General features: G+C 31.9%; 3 protein-coding genes across 8 annotated transcripts in view; all 3 read left to right on the forward strand.

Moving 5' to 3' along the window:
• The first annotated feature begins 1,303 nt into the window (after nucleotides 1-1,303).
• LOC121132078 (transport and Golgi organization 2 homolog) lies at nucleotides 1,304-3,282 on the forward strand. 3 transcript variants are annotated; one of them, XM_040727524.2, is made up of 3 exons: nucleotides 1,304-1,825; nucleotides 1,873-2,011; nucleotides 2,772-3,282. In XM_040727524.2, the coding sequence occupies exons 1-3, from the start codon at nucleotides 1,544-1,546 to the stop codon at nucleotides 3,224-3,226; spliced, it is 876 nt and encodes a 291-aa protein (XP_040583458.1). In that variant the 5' UTR covers nucleotides 1,304-1,543; the 3' UTR covers nucleotides 3,227-3,282. The 3 variants fall into 3 exon arrangements, with proteins under 3 accessions (XP_040583458.1, XP_040583459.1, XP_040583457.1); XM_040727525.2 differs by having other exon boundaries at nucleotides 1,327-1,825; nucleotides 1,867-2,011; nucleotides 2,767-3,282; XM_040727523.2 differs by having other exon boundaries at nucleotides 1,395-1,825; nucleotides 1,867-2,011.
• Nucleotides 1,979-16,523, forward strand: LOC121132079 (chymotrypsin-like elastase family member 1). Its single transcript, XM_040727526.2, has 11 exons — nucleotides 1,979-2,104; nucleotides 5,181-5,246; nucleotides 5,302-5,496; nucleotides 6,907-6,953; nucleotides 7,900-8,014; nucleotides 9,187-9,221; nucleotides 9,657-9,684; nucleotides 9,743-9,784; nucleotides 12,838-12,911; nucleotides 16,028-16,096; nucleotides 16,157-16,523. Exons 3-11 carry the CDS (start codon nucleotides 5,376-5,378, stop codon nucleotides 16,325-16,327), a joined length of 702 nt encoding a protein of 233 aa, XP_040583460.1. The 5' UTR covers nucleotides 1,979-2,104; nucleotides 5,181-5,246; nucleotides 5,302-5,375; the 3' UTR covers nucleotides 16,328-16,523.
• Nucleotides 16,524-21,015: 4,492 nt separating this feature from the next.
• Nucleotides 21,016-23,249, forward strand: part of LOC121132082 (putative serine protease 46) — a 29,943-nt gene continuing 27,709 nt past the window's right edge. For 2 of the 4 annotated variants that reach the window (XM_071894113.1, XM_071894115.1), the window contains exon 1: nucleotides 23,150-23,196. Coding sequence is in view for 2 of the 4 variants with exons in the window: in XM_071894116.1 (XP_071750217.1) it covers nucleotides 23,041-23,196 (156 nt within the window). In the remaining 2 variants the exon portion in view is untranslated. Of the gene's footprint in view, nucleotides 21,302-21,483; nucleotides 23,197-23,249 lie in introns of those variants that run through there. The other 2 variants (XM_071894116.1, XM_071894117.1) reach the window with 2 other exon arrangements.

Below are 23,249 nucleotides of genomic sequence, written 5' to 3' on the forward strand. Positions count from 1 at the left end.
TTAAGATTGATTGAGAGATCCTTTATATATCTTTTATTATTAAAGCAAAATGAGTCTTTGGCCCTGACAATTCCGGTTACTACCGCTAGTAATTAATAAAGAGTCCCTCAAGTGGAAAGAAGTACAATCAAAGTATAAAGGTGTTTTCATGTACGCAACAATTAATGGAACAGCGAAAGTTGTTATGTCTTTAAACTACGTGTTGCTTTTACGTTGTGTGATTTTTTTTGGGTAAATCCAATAACATAATAGTGAATTTTGTTACACAAAGTACAAATTACTAATAGGTTAAATGTTATGTAATGTAGGAACTTATCTATTTTTGCAAATAGTGTTGTATTAGTCCATGTTTATTCGGTTTATTTCAGTCTTCGGACCGGTCCAATCAGGGGTTCGATTTTCAACTTTTAAAAAAGGGTTTACAGCTATTGTAGAAAATTTTTCATATGGTATGAAATTTAACGATGCAAAATTCTATTGTCCTACTAGGTTATCTTAAGGTTGCACATCTCAATGAAATTTTGAAAAAGACAAAATCTCTTCGCTTAGTAAATATATATACTAAATAAACATTTTTATTTATTTTGTATGAAATAATACTGATTGGCATTTTGTTAACCTATAAAAAGTATAATTTTGTTTTTTCCCTGAAATTGTCCTATGCAACAGAAAAAGAAAAAAAAAGTAAGGAAAATTTGATGCTCCGCGTATAGCGCGCATCCCTTTTTTACATTTTCATAGTGTAAAGATCCAAATTATTTTATTTTATTCTCTCTTTTTGATCCATAAGGTAGCATTAGAAGGAAAAAACTTAACAAATGTTTTTATAAGTCAGAATAAAGTCTGTCAAAGTTAATAAATGCAAAATAATGCAGAATTTTAATCTTTATTAATTAAATAAATTACATTTGTATCCTTTGGATCGCTAATCGAGATGTGCAACCTAAAGATGACGTCATAGAACTACTCAATTTTGCATAAATTATTTTTTTACCATATGAAAACTTTTTCGAACTAGTTGGAATTGAAATTCGGAAAAAATAGAAAAACAAAACACGCTAATGTCGGTAGTACGTACTGTCTCATAAGAACGGATTAAAGAAATGGAGAAAATAAAGTTGCGTGACATCATCAAGGGCCAAACTTTATAAGTTTTAGGACTGATCTGCAGGAGTGAACGGGACCGGATCGAAACTTAACTACGCGGGAATCCAGTCTTCAGTTCTAAATTTTGACCGATGCAAAACAAGTTTCAAATATTCCGATTCTCTACGTCGTTTTTATTCTTCTTAAATTATGAAATATAATATTTGGTTCTTGACGTGTGTGTGTAATGATACTCTCAGTAATGTACGTCTTATAGATGGATGATATAATGACATCTTGTAGATAAGCCCAAATATAAATGTAGATTTCGCTAAGAGTTATTGAGAAGCATTTTAAATATTCAGTATTTGATCATTACATCATCAAAACGTTTATCAATGCGTCAAGTGGTTTATATATATATATTTATTGACACTGATTAAGATAATTTAATATCATGTGTTTATTTTTTTGCTACACGGACCCATTTCCTTCTCCTGGACGATTCAAATTAATACTCATCATGAATCGAGATGAATACTTTGATCGAACCACTAGTCCCGCAGAATGGGAGGATGGGATTCTTTGTGGTCGAGATACATTTTGTGAAATCCATGGAGGAGGAACTTGGTGCGGGATGAATAAGAAAGGACGAATTGGGATTTTGACGAATATTTTTGAAGGACAAGGGGCTAAACATCTCGCAAGTCGAGGGAGTCTCGTTACAGACTATTTGAAGGTGATAACTTTTTTTACTTCTTCCTTATATTTAATTTTCAGTTCCAGGGGTTTAAATCACCCATGGACTATATGAAAGATATTACCTCCAGTGGGACTCTCTACAAGCCGTACAATCTGATCCTCATGGAGCAAAATGCCAAAACCGGTTCCTATGAATTGTTTTATTGTGCACAAGGACTCAATGGTAAAAATATAGTTGATATTGTTATGCTTTTACAGAGATGGGGATTCGGACTCAAGACTTGCGATTCGACTTGAGTTCATATTTTGAAGACTTGTGAGTCGACAGTTTTTAAAAATTTGGTCATCAATACATTAAGTACTCTTTTTAACATATTTTTTTTTCTGTGGACTGGGACTAAAAGGTAGAAATAATCAGGATAAGCTTCTTTCGATATACATAATATCTGTTTTTAAATCTAGGATTAATTATTCAATAATGCTTTAAACTTTTTAAGATTAAGAAAATCCCTTGGACCCTTTTATTGTCTGGAAAATTTCGATTACCCGAAGCCGGTTCAGGTCTCAGATCTTTTTGGATATTAAATAATTTACTTACACTATACCTGGATCCAAGGCCCGTCCTTTCTCTACCTGGACTTGTGAGCAAAGACTTGAGACTGGACTTAAATTAGGTGGTCATACATTTATGAAGTCCGGAAAAAAGTACAATTTTTGACCCTTGTTCCCCCTTGTCTCTGTTTGTCCAAAACTTGATACCTCCAGCCCTCCACAAATTGGACGTCCTAAATTTTTACTCTAAGTGGTCAGTTCTCACTGTAGTGGACCCTGAAATATCACATGCAATCCAAAAAAATCTTTAAATTGCTACCCCCTGTCAACTGGACGTCATAATTGTATGACCCCTTGGAGGACTTTTCCCCATTTCTGTAATTTAAAATATATAATATGCAATGAACTAAATATCTACTTATTTAGTACAGATAGATTGCTAGCAACTAGAGACGGTCCTAGAAAGCTTACGAATAATCACTCTTGCCTCGGTAATCATTTTCTACGACGTCCTTTCCTAAAAACAATGGCCATGGATGAAGAAATAATGGAATTCATCGAGGAGCACAATACCGTACAGAACAAGGAGAATATTATAAGAAATTTATATGATATTTTCGGAACTAGATACTCATATTTTCCAGACCCTGAAATTGAGAAATTGAAATATAGCGATGACTTCCTCATGAAGAACGATAAATATATCGCGTGCCCCTATATTACTCATTCTAATTATAAGGGTAGAAGCTATGGAACTCGTTCTCAAACCATTATATTGATTGATTATTACGATGAAGTGAGCTATTATGAAACAACAAGACATTTTAATCCTCAAACAAAGGAAGAACATTATTCTAAAGTCATTGAAGAATTTAAACTATTGTAAATTAATTATAAAACCATTTATGATAAGAAATATATCCGTAGTTATTTGAGTGTTGACCACAAGACCATCATTTTTAAGGACAAATAGTATGGAAGATTGTGGGCAGTTGTAACACTTTTTTGTGTGGTGGAAGTCAAACATTAGTCGTACAAGTGTTATTGTATAACTTTGTTATGTAGGATATGTGTGACTGGTGATGAAAATCCCGTGGATTTTAAGCATGCTAAAAAAACAAAAACAATAATCAACAAGGTAACTCTAATAATTTAGATAATATTTTGAGGAAAACAACTTGGCTGTCATGACGTTTCATTAGATCAGCCACAAAAATTAATTTAAGGTAATATAATAACTATATTAATAAAGCAAAGTTTGTCGTTCGGTATCTATGAATGTATGAAAACGAGTTACCGGGATCATTGTATAAAGTGCTCCATGGTGTATATCATAAACATGGTTTGATCTAAGACATAATAATAGTCTTCAAGCGTACATTGTATAAGTTTACCCACAGTCTGCACTTCATACTTTCTCTGTCTATCTCGAAATCGGAGAATTCGACGGTGGATAGTTAACACCCTAGTATACGCTTTAATATTCATTCTAGAGTTTATTATTTTTCACATGTGAGAAGAAATGACGTCATCTTACAATCATACTAAATTCCTCCTAATTGTTGAACCTATTAGAAGATGGTATATATATATGGTTTTCTCTCTCGTCATTTTATTGCACTTGATAATGTATTAAATTGGTTGTGCAAATCCAGATTAAATAGTAATTATAAAATACAATGTAGAGAAATATGTGGTAATACGCATTAGTTACTAAACTGATAAATGTTTTGTAACATAATAAATATATCTCTTTGCCGAAATTTGTGACGCACAAAATAACGATGGGAGAGGATGAGATGCAGGTAACCTTTTTTTTTTAATGAAAATGGGTAGAAAACTACCAGTCATCTAAACAAGAAGACGTAAGCTCAATGGACGTCTCTGAAATTTCCAAATCCCCAATTTGTAGGAGGTGCAGCCAGAGTGTGCAAAATTTTGAATTTTTGCAATGATTTCAGGGGTGTCCTGAGGAGAAGGTGTAGGAATTTATTAATAATATTATCCCTTTAATGCACTATTACGTAATAAGCAGCTAAATAAAAACAATAAACCTATTTAGTTTCATTTATACTAATGCAAATTTGGTAGTCCATATCACCAAGAGCATGGGCCCTCATGGACTTCAGGGGATTGGCTAGGATTGTTTTGTTTCAATCTTCCAGGTCCAGTATGGCCTTTTTGACAGAGCCCTTCTTCCTCTCCAATGTTTCAGACTTGCTGACGGCATCTTGGAGACAACAACTGCTTGAATTGTGCGAAAGGAAATTTGTCAATCACGTTCAAGTGTCATTTTCTTGACTTGTACTTAAGCCAGAGAGCTCGGGTTATTTCGTTTTATAAATAATTGTTTATGTTCTAATTTACCGAAATATGAACTAATTTCAATCACTCAACAATTATTAATTATTGAATTAGTAAGTGTTCAGAGTTCAATGGACCACCTGGTACCGTACACGTTCAAATGATTGTCTATTCCTACGTGGAAACTTATTCCAGCAATTGTGATCGGTTGAGTCCAGATTTATCTCCTCTTAATCAAATAATATATTCTTTGCTTAGTAAAGTTATTTCCTTATTATTAAAGGGTTGCGATAATATAATTTCAACTATCACGTGTCCCTTTCTTGGCTTTCGAAAAAGTACAAGCTGCTGACAATCTTCTACAATGTATCCTTCTTCAGTTCTAAATAATGGCCGACACAACACTACGCTCGTTAGTACCTTCAAAGTAACATTACTTCAAAGGACCAAGGGATTTACATATATTTATAATTAATAGACTCTTTTACTTCTGAAACCGACTTAAGTTACTTACTTTTCATTTTTTTATATTTTAGGTAAGTTAAATGTAAGATACCACTTTTCCAAGCCAAAGCATTGGGCAAAACAGAGTGTTCTATCTAGTAAGGTAATAAAAAATAGATCAATAACTTCATAATACGTATTATCTCAACTTAGGAGTTGAAGGATGTGGAAGGGTGGAAAATAGGATCTACCATGGGGATCCAGTGGAGCGTAGAAATTTTTCCTGGATGGTGAACATACATACCAGAATATCCCAGTTGATCACATGTTCTGGATCCCTCATAACTTTAAATTGGGTCATAACATCAGGGCATTGTGTTTGCCATTCGAAGCCCAGTGCCATCTCAGGTGGGGTTAAAATTACAGAACTATTTCTATTTTAAGTATTGTGTGGACTCCAACAATTATCGACTCAGTTCGAAACGAGTTGTCTCCATGATTTTTCAACTCCACTCAAAGAGGGGTGACAGATTATAATTATTTATAACTAGAGAGGTTTAAAACATATCCAAGAAGGGGGAGTGGCTTTTTCTAGTGAGTAGTTTGAGCATAATTTTTTATTATTTTAGGCCCAAAATGCCCAAAGTACAAATGGAAAGTATTTCATTGAATATCCATAATAATAAAGCAAACTTGGGTTGTGTGTATTTTGGCGTCATTTTTGAGTGTGGGCTTAACATATGGAAATTTGTGACTACCAGAAAAATAACAATGTAGCAACGAGCGTGTGTAGCTCAGTACGTCACATAAAGAAATAAAATAAAAGGGGAGTACTATATTACGTTCAAAACTCAGACTGTAGACCGAAATTTAATTGCCTTCAAATCGTTGACATTTCCTAATTTATAAGTTGTACATATAGGCCTTATAAACCACATTTGACTCCATTTGGAGTTATTTTAGATCAATGTTCACAGTTTTCAAACACACTCTGGATCAACAATTACTCTATAGAATCCGTCTAGTCCGAATTTTAAATGAGGCTTATCCGGACTGATTTTTTTGTTAGACCAATTTTTTATTGAGGACCAATCTAGACTGAATTTTTCTATAAAACCGGTCCGGACCGAATAGTTCAATCTACTAAAAATCATAACTATCTAAGACTGGCTTATGTTTTTCAAACGGAAATCTAACAATAGTTTTTATTAAGGCAAGTTTGTCAGTATTTTTGTCTGTTTGTCGATGTTTAATAACTTCGAGCAATTGATACATCTTCAATATATATCATCAAACTGTTCTTATTAAGCCTTTGAGTGTGACGCATATTACACTTTAAGTACACACAATTGATCATCACAATAAAATAATGAGAAATTGATAAATTATATGTATTTGAAAGGAGCAATATAAGGCTCTTAAATCAAATTAAGCTTCTAAAATATATGATACCATTCTTTGGTATCTCATCATATCATAGAAATTTGAATACAAAGGATATACTTGACTCAAATATATCTATGAAATTTGAGCTGTAGGAAGAAAAAAGTATATTGGAATTTTCTTGTTATTTAATCAGATTTTTTTAATATGTTGACACACAAAGTAGGTATAAAAATTACTTTTTTTCTTTTTTAAAAAACAAAAAAAATAAAAACTCCATTATTATGCAAGAATTGATAAATTTTTAACAACTAACAGATTTTGGGCCTTCCCCCCTTTCTTTTCGGATGAGAGGTTTTGGAGATTCAATAAAAATAATGAACTATTTTTTACGTAACTCTAAGCTTATTTTGAATATCTATATTTCAATTTCAGTTTATGCATCAGACATTGACTTGTGTAAAGAAGATATCTTCGAGGATGTGAGTAGGTACAGGGTGAGGACCCAAAACTTGCAGTATCATGACTAAATTACAAAAAAAAACCAAAAAATCTTTTATGGAATCAAGAAAAGACAACTCAAAATCTATTTGTGATATGTTCAAACCCTACGGGGCAAACTTTTATTATTTACTTATATTTATTATGCAAATTTTAAGAGGTCCAGAGTCATTTTTTTACAATTTTCCTATGAGCCATGTTGTAGAACACATAATTTGCTGTCGATTGCTAAGAACTCAATCGACAGCTAGGAATATGCTCTACAACATCCCTCATATGCAAATTGTAAAAAAAAACATCACTCATAACCTCTCAAAATTTGCGTAATAGATATAAGTAAATTATAACTGTGTGCCGGCTTTTTGCCTGTATTTATTCTGCATATTCTCCTTCAAGAAGCAATAACAGCCTCACCAGATTGGCAGCTCTTGACGATGAAAGTCATGTCTATGGCGTACCACGCTGTCATTATAACAGCTCCAAATTTGGATGAGTAATGCGGCATACATTTTTCACCAAGAGAGCCTAAACTTCAAAGTCTAGGTGGTTTACAGATGCAGGTCAGAAATCCACCATATTGTTGCTGGACATGTTTGGGTTCTCATAAGCTTAATGGAGGTATAACGGTAACTTCTTGATGCTTTAGATAGTCTGGATGGAGATGCCAACGGTCTCTGCACCCTTTTTGGCATTGATATCGGACCCGTGAAGATCAGACACTCGTTGCCTTTTTTAGTTGATGCTTCGACATTTTTACACTTAGAGACATGGGATAAAAACAAAACATACTTATTTTTGATCCAGCTGTCGTTTTGTGGCGTAATGTTACCTTGTAATTATATGCTACTGCAAGATTTGGGTCCCCACTCTACATGTTAAAAATTATATTTGCAACCACAAATATAAAACTTATACATATAAACACAGAAGGATACCTCAATACAGGTCACTGATGTGCATTGCCACTACAACTTTAAGGAAGTACTTGACAAAGTCTTTAAGCATGATATTGCTCTTTTGAAATTGGAGCGAAGAGTGAACAGTAGGGCCAAATCCTCGTTGAATACAGGGCTCTCAAGTTTTGAAATCAATTTGCTGTCAGATTTTTTAATCTTACTTTGTGAAGGGATTCAGCCTGACTCTCATGTTCTTAAATAAGTTTTAAAAATACCAGAGATCTGAAATAATCACGTAGAAAATTTATGCCCACATGTGGGGAATATGAAAGGAGTACGGGACAGATTTTTTAATTTTGAAAAGTTTAATCGGCCGGCCAGAAATGGACTAAATGACCTCTTTAAAAGAAAAAATAATAATTTCGACCCCTTATCCCATTTACCACATTCTTGCAAAGTGATAATTTTCTGGTTAATAACAAAAAAAAATTTTGCCTGGAGGGGGGTACTCAAGTCCCTTCAGCCCACTGATTGGCAAGAGGAGAAATAAAGAAAAACAAACTTAATTTAATCTATGATCATTCCATAGGCTTAGAATTCTATGGTTCTGACATTATAATACTTATTATAATAAAATTAAAGGCTTAAGCGGGCCTGCTATAAATGGGTTGTAAGAACTGAGAAATTACTACAATGAGATAAAATAAGTTTATAAGCCCATTTTATCTACTATTTGTCATATTTTTATGAAAAAAAACCCCACAGTTATTATATTTAAATAGTCGAATGCATAACTTTCAATATAAAAGAGGACCATCATAGGCTTGATATTAGAATGACAGAATTAAAAAAAAAAATGTGATTTATGAATCTCATAGGGCTGATTTTTTATATAGGTATATGTTTGACTATTTAAATATAATGAATAGTTCTTTTTTTCATAAAAATATCACAAATTTGTTGACAATTTGTCATACTTTTTTGTTGAAAAGGTTGTTTTTTTTTGACAATTTTGACAAAAAAGTTTTTTTTTTCTAAATACCAAATTTGACAAATAATTATTTTTGAAAAAGACAAAAATTCCCTTAAATGTAAGAGTTTATTTATTTTAAAAGAAATTAAATATGAACGAATAACCCTTTTTTTAAGTAAAAGCATATTGATTTTTTTTCTGGGGAATGATGACATTTAAAATTTCACAGATAGGAGAATAATTCTGCAAAAATTTGGGGAGGAGCAATGCTTGACTTCACGCTAATTACATAAGACTTGAGAGCCTTGGACTAAATTTATACTAATTGGTTTTCCAATCTATTAGGCCCTGGAATTAAGCTTCCTTGTATAAGTAATGAGGTAAAGTTCCAAAATTATTGATCGATAAAATATGTATCTTAAACAGGGGTCTCCACAGAGGGTTGGTTAGGGGGCTGTAGCTCCCTCCCAAATTAAGGAATATTTGTTTATTATATTAATTTTTTTCTCAAAAAATGTAATATTTGAAATTTAATTTAATTTTTAAAATTTTTTTCACAAAAATTAATTTTGTGTGAATTATTATAGACTTTTGAATTTTTTTTGCAAAAAGTGGAATATTTGGAAAATATTTTTCCTAAAAATTGAAACTTTTTTCAAAATAATATTTAATTATTTTTTTTCCCAAATTATTTAATATTTGAAATTGAAAAAAAAGTAAAATCAGTTGATTTTTTTTACAAAAAATTCCAAAACCCAAAAACCTGCGGACGCCCCTGTTAAAACAACACGACTTTCTTTTCACCTGAAAATAAGATGATTCATAATGACCCATCCAGAAAAAGTAAGTTGATATATTAATTGTTACTTCATAAAAAATTATTACTACTTTTCATGAATAGTTGAAATTCTTGGATTTGGAATCACGGAGTCGGATGAATTCAGTATGTAATTATTATATTTAATTCTAATAAAAAAAGATTACTATCCATGTGTACAAGACCATGCCTTAACTGAGACCAAGACTGAGAGTTAGATCATGAACAAGTCGGAAAAAAGAACCTTTTTTCTTTTCTTTTTTTAAAGAAAAGGACAAATTTTAATCTTTAATTATTTCATTCCCAGTAAATTCATTCACTGTCCAGCTTTGTGGTTTTAGTTTTTTAGATTAAAATTACAAAATTCATAATTATTTACAGCAAATTAAATTTTTTGAAAAAAAAACTTTCAAAAATTAAATTTCAAATATTATATATTTTGGGAAAAAAAATTGTAAAAAATTCATAGTTATTCACAAAAAAATCAAAAACTAATTCTTAACAAAAATTACATTTTAGGTAAAAAAAAAATTATAATATAAACTGTTTGGGAAAAAAATTTAAACTTTTTGGAACTAAAATTCGCAAAATAAAATTTCAAATATTATATTTTTTTCCCTGCTGCATAATTTATTTGAATGAAATTTGTGGGGGGGCTAAAGACTCACCAACTGTCTTTTCATTCCTAGTAATTTCATTTTCTGTAAAATTCATCCTTGGACTTTTCATTCCCACTTTGAAGAGGGATATTTAGTGACGTCATACGGCTTATGTTTCTACACCCTCCATCTACACACCTACAGAAAAACTACTACTTAGTTTAGAAACATAAATCTATGACATTACTTAATATCCCTCTTCAAAGTGGGATTAAATGTCAGGGAACAATATTATTTAGTACCATTGTAGCCACAAATAGTGTTGTCGAAAAAGAGGGTAACCTACAATCTCTTAGTACTTTTTTAAGCAGACACAGTGTTGTCTCAACATTAGAAGGCTCTGACGTAATCAGAGGTGATGCTGCTCAGCATAGTTCTCTTACCATTTTTTGACATCAAAAACCCAACGAAAAGTATGCGATACTAAATAATATCTTTGTCTGGAGCTGGGATTAAAACAACAAATTAATATTAGTGTTGGATCCGTCCTACAACTGTGTTCTGATAAGTCAGTCATACAGTCCTAGTTATCTTTATAATTTCTTCACTCCTACTTAGGAATTAAGAAAATAAAAACGAATAAATTAATTAGGGATAGCTAGAACTTAGCCCTAGCTACAAAACCTCCTACTTTAGGCTAAAAAAATGTCTTTTTGAATCATAAGTTATGATTAAATAAGGGATCTGTGTTAAGAAAAAAATTAGTTTAGCGAATAGAAAAAGAAAAGAGATTGTTGCGTGTATTTTTCTTCTTGTTTGTTGATTTGTTAACTTTTCCCTCTGAAGTAAGCATTCACGTCTATCCTTGATGTAAAGGGTAAAATATAGATAGATGAATTTAAATATAATTATTATATTTTCGCTGCCCTAATGTTACTTTAAATGTAGAAGATTCCTATTTTTATAGCAGTTATTGATTTTCTTCATCAAAATCATCAAGAGACATCTTATAGTAATATGTTTCTAGATTCATTAATACCATATGCCTTGCTCCCGCCTTTTCATTACGCTCCTACAACAATCCAATCTCAAGTTATCATAGAACTCCAATAGCTGAAATGACGTTGTTAGTAACTACGTAATTTCAGTCGATGTAGTTATAATAAAAGACCTAGAAGGACTGTTCCTAGAACTGACAAAATTAATCAGGGCCAGACTGATAGGACTGAAGTATTTTCAGTTTTTTTAGACTGAAAAAAACAACAAAAAACTACTCAATACAGATGTACATACGTAAAATAAAAATAACAATTTCAGTTGGCAATCTGGATAACACTTTGAACATGACTTTTTTTTCTTTTATCGTTTCCTCATTTGTTGTAAATTGACCAATGATATGATAAGTAGGGCTCCGATAAATGTTGAGATAAAGTTGGCTTTAAGGAAATAAAGAAGAAGAACAGTGGTTGGTCTTTGTAATTTTAAACAGAAACAGGGGAACCAGATAGCAATTGTGTTCAACTCACCTAACCAGACTAACAACAGTAATGTACAAAAACAGCACAACCCTCAGGTTACTAAATGAAATTTTTATCATTATTTTACACACACTGTTATTCAGTTTGTTTCTAATACTATTCGAAATACCAGGTATGCGCCTATGAAATGAAACTTTTTTAATAGTTTTTGAACGTTTATTACGAAAAATGGTTAAAAATTTAATTTTCAAAGTATGCACCTTCGCTAGCCACACATTTTCCCATCTTTCTAGCAATTTAGGTATGTCTTTAAATTGAGTGCGGGATCCATCAATGCAAACAAGTAATAATCAGAAGGCACCAAGTCTGGTGAGTAAGCCGCATGATCAATAGGTTTCCACGATTCAACAAGCTGGTGGGTGGCTATAAAACGATGCGGTGGTGCGTTGTCATCAAGGAAAATTACCTTGTGTTATCTGGCTTCATATTTAGGGGTTTTTTGGCGTATAGCATGGTTCAAATCGGCCGATTGTTGTTGGTAGCGATCACCATGAACGGTTTGATTGGGTTGTAGAAGGTCAGACCATCTTCAAACTTTTTTGGTGGCTGGCCGCACTCTTCATTTCTCACGTCAAAATCACCACTTTGGAATTTTTCAAACCACCTGAAGCACTGTGCTCTGCTTAGAACATCTCCACGGTAACCTTCCACAAGTATTTTATGGGCTTGATATGCGTTTTTCTTCAATTGGTAACAGAAAATTAATGATGTCCACATATTGCGGTTTGTAGGTAGAAAACTGTTGACTGAAACTATACAAACAATGAATCTAATATTGTTGACACATGCCAAAATAAGCATTTAGATTTTTGTACCGGTTTATAATGTCTAACTGGCGACACCTGGGTACCAATTGCCGGAAGTCTCATTTCATAGGCGCATACCTAGTATATAAAAGTTTTGGAGGAATCGGGGCTTACTCGGAATATTTTTTTTTGCGACAACTGTAGACTGAGTACAATTATAGACGGCTAGTTCAGGATTTTGAAGAGTCTATATTCTTCTATGCTGTCTTTTACAAGAATATCCTTTCTTTTTCCAGATTGTAGATTGAATCGAGCAACGCTGAGTCATATTAAGAATGGAACAGAGTGCTTTAGTTCTATACAAGAGACAGTGAGTTTACAAATATGTAATATTTGTCTAAAGAGTATCGGTCCCAAAATTTAAAAAACAACCTTCCCAAATTCTAAGGATACATCTGCATGGGACGTTAAAGCAGCCCATAAAACAACCTTTGGGAAATGACGTAATCAGATATCATTATGACAAAGCTATTTAATTTACGTGTTTTAAAGATAGTCAAAGTTTTACTTTATTAAATTGATGTACTTTACTATAATATGAGTGTAGAGGGCGCTTCCAAGTTCTGGACGTTTTAAAGGCCTGATAACCCTAAGCGATTTTAAATATTCTTTTACATTTGTTTTTAGCCTCATCTGAACCATTATTCGATTCGTTAGAATCTTCCAAAAACCTTCACGACATCAACAAGTGTTCAGAGACAATTATTATCTGAGCACACACTTTGTTACCCAAATCGGGCAAGTGATCAAAATGAGTCACTCATCGTGCACTCGTTCATTTTTCAATGCCGGATTTCTACAATTTCATAGCCTCATTTATAAATAGTGATGGGATATATATATAATAATAGAAATCAGAGAATCGGGTATTTTTTTGGAGTCCGGATCACGAAAATAATATTAAATTTTCAATTTCAATTCTTATTTGTTACTGGTATCTAACTATTTATTGCTTTTCTATGTATTGAAAAATAAATGGCCCTTCCCTCCAAATTAAGCAGTTGTTTGGGTTGTTTTTTTTACTAGAAAATTGAATATGTGAATTGTTTTTTTTGAAATTGAATATTTGAAATTTTATTTAATTTTTCAATTTAATTTTTTCGCCAATTGTTTTTTTGATTTTTTGGGAATAACTATGTTTTTTGAAATTTTTGTCGAAAAAATTTAATATTTGAATTTTTTTTACAAAAAAACTTTATGTTAGAAATTTAATTTTTGAAATTCCCCACCCCCATTTTTTTTTGTAAAGACCTATGGATTTTTCATATTTTTCCACAAAAATTACATTTTTTTAAATATCCATGGGGTTTTCTAGAAAATTAGATAAAAGTTTTTCTTTACATTTGTAGATTTTTGAAGTTTTTTAAATATCGAATGGTATATTTGAGTTTTTTTAAAACATCATTCTGTATATTTGAAATTTCTTTTTTTAAATTCTATAAACCATGATAAATATTATCTTGTGGACGCCCTTAATAGCAAAATGTTATTTTTAATAATTTTTTAAAATATTAAGGAATCAGTATCAGGAATTTTTTTGAATTGTTCCATCACTAATTATAAACAAACTGGAATGACCACTAAGTAGACCACAAAACCTTCAGCCTCAATATAATTGATTTATGAATCTCAATATCTTCCAAAGTTATGGTCAATTATGCATTTATTTGCTTTTTTGTGTTACATTGAATTGCTCTCTCAAAATTTAATGACCGTTTACTGTGACCATATATAATACTCTTAAACTTCGTTGGGGGGGGGGAACATGCAAAATCTCTATAAAAAACTATTTAGCCATCAAATGACACAATTTTATTCAATTTACCATAACTTAATCAAAAGAAATGGAACAAATTCTATATAAAACACCACCAAAAAATTAAAAGTTTCTTGATTATGGATTTAGTATTAAGAAGTTTGGTTAGAATCTCGTATGAGAAATGTTCCCACATCTATAGTCTAAAAACATTCTGTCAAAAAAGTACTGGAAATTATTAATTTAAATTGCCCACGCTGAAGGGATTTATAAATATTTTTAAATCTACGTCGACAATACTGTTTTTCATTATGATGCCAAATTTGAGTGTGATCTGTACACCAATTTGCTTGAAAAAGTCGTCAGTCACTTGTGCTCCACGATTTTTTACAATGAACTAAATTATTGGACAAAAAATCGTCTTACCAGTTTAAGGGATTTATTACAATGCTTTCACATCTCTCACGAGCCATTTGACGGAAAATTTGGGTATGAGACGCGTCGTTCTACCAAAATAGTTACATTTTCTACAAAAACAGTACCATAAACAACACAACGTTTATTGAACGTCTCATAACTGGTGATGAGACGTGGGTCTATGAGTATGTCGTACAAACAAACCAACAATCATTAGAATGAAGGTAGAAAAAACTCCTTTTTAAAGTAACACACGGCGTAAAAATGCATAATCAACCATAAATTTGGAACAAATTGAGATGCATAACCCAATTTGATTTTAGGGGGAGTTTTTGCACTCTACTAATTGCCCTGTCTAGTTCACTCTGTTATCATTGCATCTGTGCTTTTTGAGCTAAAATAATAGAAAAATATTAAAATCAAAGTTTTAGTGACTTATTAACATGTCTTCTGATTGACTAAATTTAGGTATTATTTGGTTTTTTAAGTTCGTTATGTTGATATTATGAAGGGATCTTTTAAGTGTCTTTAAGTTAACAAAAATAGTTACTTGAGTAATTATGGGATAAATTTATTCAACAATAACAAGGACAAGGCCGGATGGGACTCGATCAATTTTAAGTACAGGGGCGGCTGCAGGGCTGTGGGCTTTTGGGGCTGTAGCTCCCTTCCAAATGAAGAAATTTTTTGATTTTCCTCGAAAATTTAATATTATAAATTTAATTTTATTTCTCAATTTTTTTCCCAAAAAATGTAATATTTGAAATATAACAAAAAATTTCAAATTTTTTTTCCAGAAAATTTGATTTAATTTTTCAATTTTTCCCAAAAGTTTAATATTTGAAATATAACAAAAATTTTCATATTTTTTTTCCATAAAATTTATATTTCTGTGAATAACTATGAATTTTTACTCCAAAAAATTTATTTTTGAAATTTTTGTTGCTCAAAAAATTTATGTTTCGTTGAAAAAGCTATGAATTTTTGAAATTTTTTCAAAAAATTTAATTTTTTGTAAACAGCTGTAGATTTTTGAATTTTTTTTAGAATAACTATGAATTTAAAAAAAAAGTTATATCTGAAAGTGAATTATTAAAAAAATTAGTTTGTGGATATCTCTTTTTAAATCATCCAAAAAACAAGCTCCACCATACCTAAAAAATATAATACGGTGGACGTCCTTGAAATCCCGTATTAGTCCCGATACAGTCCTAATATTTAGTATACACGTCCTTTAATTAATTTTTTTATAGGTTTTTAAGACCCTTGGTAACACAACCTACTGCTCAGTCTCAGCCTTTAATGAAGGATATCCATGTGTGGTGAGTATTTAGAATCCTTAGACTCCATATGATGTACCAATAAACATATTTTAAATGTAGGGGGATTCCGGAGGTGGACTTTTCGTGGATCAAAATCTCGTGGGTCTCATCAGCTTTGGGACATACCTGGAAACATACCCTCATTGTATGGGCAAGTTTCCAACTTTCTACACTAAAGTCTATTTGTATGCCCAATGGATCGACTCCATCCTTGCTTCAAACTCGGATTGAAGGAGCTGTTATACAATGAACAGGGATTAATCATTTAAATTATAAGAATTTTTTATTGCTAATATTTAAATTATATATTGTTCTAACAATGGCTTACCTGGCGTTGTTCGGGCGGGTGTAGAAGTATCCCTACATACGTTATAATATAGCACCTGTATATTATATGAAATAAATTATTATTAGATTAAAAAAAAAATTATACACTTTAAATAACATATGAAGATATATGGATGAGAAGTCCATTTATTAATTCTGTCAAAAAATTGTCAATTCGAAATTTGCGAATAAAGTTGCAAAAAAATGTTTTGCAAAAAAATATAGTATATATTGGCATTGTAAAAAGGAAGACAAAAATACCAAGATTTTTTTCGCACTTGCTAAAACAAACAAAAAATACGGAGAATAATCTACAACGAAAAAATAATCGTAGATATTTGCTTTATTTTTGCAGATATTACAAAAAAATTATTATAAAAAGATCTTGTAATTGGAAATACTTTTTTTGAAATGCTTAGGTTTTTAATTTTATATCCAAAATAACATCTTTTTAAGTCATTTTTCTTAAAATTGAAAATTGACGTTTGATGAAAAAATGAATGAAAATTTGAAAAATTATTCAGAAAATGACAGATATTTAATTTAAAAACAATTGGTATGTGTCAAATTTCTACAAACTTTATTTTATATACAAATCCAATTTTTAGCACATGAAAAAAATCGAAACTGTCATTTTCCCAAATTTCTTTCTTTTGCTCCTATATTTTTTTATTTTGACTACATTTAGCAACGTTTTTTTTTGTATAGTTGTCTTTTTGTGACCCAAGCCACTTTTTTGTTTATAACACACCCCATGATCTAGTCTTTTTGATCTCCAAAAAACAGTTTTTGTGGTGTCATAGGATAAGCTCATAATATACCCCTTGCCAGAAAATCGACATCCCATTTTAACCTTACCAGGTTGAAAAGAGGCACCCAAGCCAAGTTTCAGCCTCCTATGCCCAACAGTGTGGGCACCCTTTAAAGACACAAACTCTATTATGTATACAGGGTGAAACAGCAAAATGTGTACTCGAGAGTTGGCTATAAAAATCCGTTTATAATTTTTTTTAATATTATTTGTGGTCTCATACATGAGAACAATCCCAAATCCCCCTTCATGACCCTCCTGATGGTCCTAACAGCTACAAAGAAGTTGTTGGCGAGGCAATTTATCGATTTGGTGGGATCCTTCTTGATCTTCTTCTCCAAACTGGACAATAACTTCTGATCCCTCTTGAAATTGTGCCCTTCACTTTCTGCTCTCCTGTAGAAGTCTTCTACATCATTCTTCATCTTGGCCACCTATAAAATCAGGCTCCTGGAGCACTTAATAATGTCCATAATCCTCACCACCTCAACCTCTAAGAAATCTGAGATGCTCAGTATTTTGGCTTTTTCCTCACTCATGATGACGAAATGTTTATTATAGGATACTTGCTTATGCACAAAGGATGGCTGAACCAGAATGTCAAAAAATCATAAGTAAATCTTCCTTCATTAATAAGAAACGTAACAATTATTGGAAGTCCGTGTTTTGCTGCCCATGTCTGTATTTACCGAGGATTGTCTCCGAATTGTTTCTGGCTATTTTTTTATCCAATTTTTGAGATAGTTGATTAGTAGTACGCTGAAAAAGAGAATGCTCTCGGGTTCAAAATGGTATTGAATACGCAGTAATAATATGATCTGGGATTACTCATTTGAAATATAAAAAAATATTTTATTCGTTATATTTCAATTGCCTTTTTAATCATTGTCATCAAATCGTTGCTGAGTATATTTTACCACAACTTTAAATTGTTGATTATTAGAGTGGAAATGAAAAGGTTCCTTGGAACGTTGTCAACTAGAGGCTATGTTAAACGGGGATAATTAGGTCCAACACAAAATATAACGGCCTCAGACCAGTTTAAGATTTCAAGAGTGACAACCAACACTAGTAAAAATAATTGAAGTATGGTATATCCTGATAATTTGACGAATTTTTGGGAGTAAAGCAACTTTGTTGTGACGAATTATTAGATTAGACAGAAGCAGCTATTAGAGAATGAATAAAAGTAAAAATTCTACTCCGTATATAACAAGGCCATGGGTGGAACTGCATAGATTGATTTGGTATAGTGCCGAGCCCCAAAATCTGGCGTCCAAACCTCATTTTTCGAATACTGAAAAACCCATGTCCCGAACCTTCGAGCCCAAAATTTTATTTCATATGTTAAATAATCACTTTACAACTAATCCATGACGTCATTTTCGATTTGAGATATTTTTTTAATTCGGAAGACATTTGAAAAAAAAGCACCCCCAAAAAAAAAAAAAAAAATAAAATAAAATTATATATGATCCTGCGGACTCCTCCATTGAGTGATATTTGACTTAATCAATTAGCTATAACATGCTATTGTTTTAAGTATATGTAGCTCTCATAAGTGTATATATTGGAATACTTTCATTAAATTGATTCGTGTATTTTGGCCTGCTGGCTTCCCCAAAACCCGATACCTCCTTGCCCAATTTAGCACGAAGCACGATATTTTACATTCCGATCCGTTTTTACTCTGATGTCAATCCTCAATTCTACCTTTGAGCAGTGCAATTTTAACTTCCTATTCAAATAATATGAAGCACAATAGTAGTTCCCTTACAAACCCTCAAGCTTTTATTTTAAATATAATTGAATGTACTAGAAAATCCACTCGTCTGTTTGCCAAGTCCAAAACAACGGGCAAGCTAAAATATGCACCCAATTTTTATTAGTATTGCATAGTCCCCCGTAATAGCTAAGGCCAGTCTTTGGATTAGCTAAATTATCAGTTTTGTTTTTCGATCTTTTAAACCGTTGTGATTATTAGTAGACCGAACAAATTTTTGTTCTTTAAAGAAGTTTGGACTAGAACCATCTCAACAAAAATTTGTTGCTCTGAATCGGTCCCGAAAACAAATTAGGTTTAAATCCGTTTTATTTAAAATTGGGTCTAGAACCATACTATAGTTGAATGGTTCTTTGACGTGTCTTTCAAAATGGTGCACATTAAAATGACAATTAAAAAGAAACATAGACGAAATTATCGGAGCCTTTTGTAGTAAAATTCTAACTTCTGCGTAAAAGTGGTTTATTTATCGTAAATTATCTGGTACCTTGGAAGTTGGAAGTACATTTTATGAAGACAAGCGTGGAGAATGGCCTTTTTGCTGTTTAACGGAGACTACGTCAAGGTCAAGGAAAGAGAAAGACACAGGAGGAGTTTTAAAAATTATAAGACTGAAGACGAGTCTTTTAAAATATTTATAATATTTAGTATTTTTTCATATTGTTGTCATTATTATATAGGGTATAGAGTGTCTGTTTATTATTTATTTGTATGTTAAAATTTGTCTGTGTCTCTAATGTTTTAAAATCTGAAAATATATTAATGCTAAGTGAAGGCCAAGAGAGAGAGAAAAAAATGGTGCACATAGTTCTACAATAACGTATATGAAGTTAAATATGTTGCGTAAATCATATTTGTACAACTCATAAATCAGGAGTGGGGAAAAATCGGTCCATAGATTTCGACCACAAAAATCGGTACAGGATTTGAGCAGAGTTCGGGTAATTTTTTTAGTGTTAACCCAAAGAACTTGTAGTAAAATTAAGTGACCCCAAACTAGTGATGGGGCGTTGTTCTGAAACAATAAAATTTTTGAAAAAAATTTCAAAAATCCACAGCCGTTCTGAAAAAATTATTTTTTGTAGCAAAAAATTGTAAAAAATCCACAGCCGTCCTCTGAAACAATAAAATTTTTGAAAAAAATTTCAAAAATCCACAGCCGTTCTGAAAAAATTATTTTTTGTAGCAAAAAATTGTAAAAAATCCACAGCCGTTCTGAAAAAAATTATTTTTTTTTAGCAAAAACTTGTAAAAATTAAATATTATATTTTATAGAAAAAAATATCAAAAATTGAATTTTGTAGAAAAAGTTTAAATATTAAATTTCATAAAGGAAATTTTTTAGAAAAAAATTTCAAATATTATGTTTTTTAGAAAAAAATCTACAACTATTTACAGAAAAAAATTGAATTTTTACCACTAATTTTTCATCCTGACCAAAAAAACATAGTAAATAATAAAGATTCATTAATTTTTTTTTTTGGGGGGGGGTCTACAGCCCCTCCAGTTACCCCCTGCAGAAGCCCTGTATATTGTTTATTTTTTATTTCATTTAACACTAGGAAATAGTACTCCTATCACCCCAAAAATTTATAAATTACCACAAATGGGGAAATTTATCCCTGTTCTTGGACCACTGGTCTAGTGTCTATGTTTGCAGTCCGGATCGAAATATCTGTATAAATCGGCCTAGAAAAAATTACTTTAGACCGAACCCTAGAAAAAAATTGCAGTCTTGGAGCTATGTGTATAAAAACTATTGACTCTTATATTTACAAGTCTCATTAAGATACAAATAGGATTCACTCTCTTCACAAATTAAGGATCTTTATTAATCACTCCAAACAATTTCTTTGACACTTAAATTACAAATGATATTAATTATGATTTTTTTCTTTTTATGTAAGGAAACACCTGCTGTCTTTGAAGAGCCTCAGGATTTAATCACAGTCTTTTCTTTCTTTCTACGAGTTCATTTTTCCTTTGAATTATGTACAAATCTATACTTTTTAACCACAAATAAAAGGGTCTAATATATTATTTGACAGCTAACTCACTTTTCATTCATTGTATATTTATAGGTGGAGAAGAGGCTCGATTCAAGAAGGGCGTTTCAGGAATAGTTGACCTCCGTGTTCATGAGAGGAAGAAGGGATTTGATGTCAATACTTACAACTCGACTCGGACTGAGTGCATATTTTGAAAACGTGCTACTCGACTAGAGGACACGATCAAAAACTCGTGATTTGAGTTGGATTCAAAGCTAAGACTCACTGGATATGAGGTACTCTTTAAAGCAGTGGTTCCCAACCTGTTAGGGGAGGGAGTCGCCTAAGGCCTTGTTCTATTCTCCTGTTAATAATAAATAAATCCTTAAAAATATTTTTTCCTCGGTTATTTATTAAAATAGTTTCTTTCAAAACGGTCATTTTTCAAAAATTCTTTCATTCGTAAGGGGGGGTCTACGTCCCCTTCAACTCAACCCCTGCAGATGCCCCTGATTATCAAGTTATAATAATCCACTAATTTCAAATGTATTATATCAGTTTTAAGATTACCCATGATAAATTCGAGAGATACATAGGCGTCAGGAGGTGTTGGCAGGAGGTTTATTGAAATGAAGAAATTTTGGAGAAATTACCTCCCTGGAAGTAAAAAACAATAATTAGATAACAGGCCCATATTTTTTTTTTAATGATTTCTTTTCTAAAAGGAAAAGGTCATTTTATCAAATCATGCAGGAGGACAAAAATTCAAAAAAAAAACAGAGCAGGAAAGTCAAAAATCAGATTTTTTAAAAAATCTTGTGCAGAAATGAATCATTCAATGAATAATTAATATATGCGTCATAAGTCCTTGAACAATTTTCACTTTATTAGAAAGAAAGAGAAAACTAGGCATAATATTAATGATACAAAAAAAATATTAAGAAGGAGATATAGGATATTTTAATTTCTTTTATTTTTCAAAAATTCAGAGATCTACCGCAATACAAAGCTCCAGACGGGTTCGAAACTTACAAAATACTTTTCTGAGTGTGTCTACCAGAATGTTGGCAAATTCTTCTTCCAACTTGACCTTCATGACTTCCACGCTCCTGTGGTAATGGGCGTTGGCCTTCCACTCTCCAGTGCTGCACATGTAGTAGTCATGCATGTTCATGTTGGGGAGTTGGGCGCCCACATCTCCTTGGACCAAACTTGATCCATCCTTAATTTGTTTGTAAAATACATTTGGGTGATCTTTGAAGCGTGGCACAGTGCTCCATCCTGTGTCCATACCCAATTTTCAATGCCATAGGTTGCGTTGAAGGGGGAAACACCTTCCTAGCCAATATAATTTTACAACTCTCAGTATCCAAAAAAGTATATTAAGAAATCATAAAAAATGAAAAGTTACACGAACCTAATCCAACATTTACCAGACCGCTCATTTTTACATTCCGCACTCTGTAAACCATTGGGCAGGGATGAAAACCTTACCTTCAAAGTTGAAGGAGGAATTGAAAAACCCCAATTTGTCATTTGTACGGCATTTTGAAAATAAGTTAATTCGCGCCTATAAATTTTCAAATATTTAGAAGTTAAATTTTAAATATAGCCTAGTACTAGTAGGCTCCAAAAATGCAGAGAAGAAGGATTAACCAAAATAATTTTCTTTCCTTGGCGTCACTGCAACTTGTCAAATGTAATTAAGAGGTCACTGTACCAGGAAGGTTAGGAACCACTGCTTTAAAGTATTTTCTATTTTCTGAGGACTCGAATAGGAGCCGATGAAAATGTTCAAGGACTTGGACTTTGAGCAAAGACTGGCGACTCGACTTGGACTTGCAGTATATGCACTTTTTCCCGCCTTTGATCTAAATTTTTATATTTAAAAATTCGAAATAGATTTCATTTAATCATAAGACTTGCTTTTAAAGGCCACCAATTAGTTACTTACTCCAATCATCCCATTATTAAGTACTTTTTCCCTTCCATTATTTGCTTTACTATTTCAGATGATGACACCTTCAGACTATGGATGGATGAAAGATCCACCCAGCAAATTTCCTTTAACTGCGGAGTGTCAAAGAGCAATAAAAGAACAGCCAAAATATACCATGGAGAAGTTGCTTCTCCAGGACAGTTCCCATGGATGGTTGCATTGATCATTAAATTAGAAAAGAAAGGAAAACCGGTGAGTCATTTGTAATAGCTGATAGCTTCGTTTTTTAAGCTCCTCAATGTTTC

This window comes from Lepeophtheirus salmonis, chromosome 1 (assembly GCF_016086655.4).
Source record: "Lepeophtheirus salmonis chromosome 1, UVic_Lsal_1.4, whole genome shotgun sequence".
NCBI classification, from domain to species: Eukaryota; Metazoa; Arthropoda; class Copepoda; order Siphonostomatoida; family Caligidae; genus Lepeophtheirus; species Lepeophtheirus salmonis.

What these genes read in the sequence shown, in the direction of transcription:
- LOC121132079 (XM_040727526.2), top strand. Translation starts at nt 5,376, where the DNA reads ATGGTGAACATACATACCAGAATATCCCAGTTGATCACATGTTCTGGA. An exon ending in GAAGCCCAGTGCCATCTCAG is followed by an intron (nt 5,497 to 6,906) that starts GTGGGGTTAAAA and finishes TTTCAATTTCAG; the next exon opens with TTTATGCATCAGACATTGAC. An exon ending in ATTGGAGCGAAGAGTGAACA is followed by an intron (nt 8,015 to 9,186) that starts GTAGGGCCAAAT and finishes CCAATCTATTAG; the next exon opens with GCCCTGGAATTAAGCTTCCT.
- LOC121132078 (XM_040727523.2), top strand. Translation starts at nt 1,544, where the DNA reads ATGTGTTTATTTTTTTGCTACACGGACCCATTTCCTTCTCCTGGACGA. An exon ending in TCGTTACAGACTATTTGAAG is followed by an intron (nt 1,826 to 1,866) that starts GTGATAACTTTT and finishes TTTAATTTTCAG; the next exon opens with TTCCAGGGGTTTAAATCACC. An exon ending in TTGTGCACAAGGACTCAATG is followed by an intron (nt 2,012 to 2,771) that starts GTAAAAATATAG and finishes TATTTAGTACAG; the next exon opens with ATAGATTGCTAGCAACTAGA.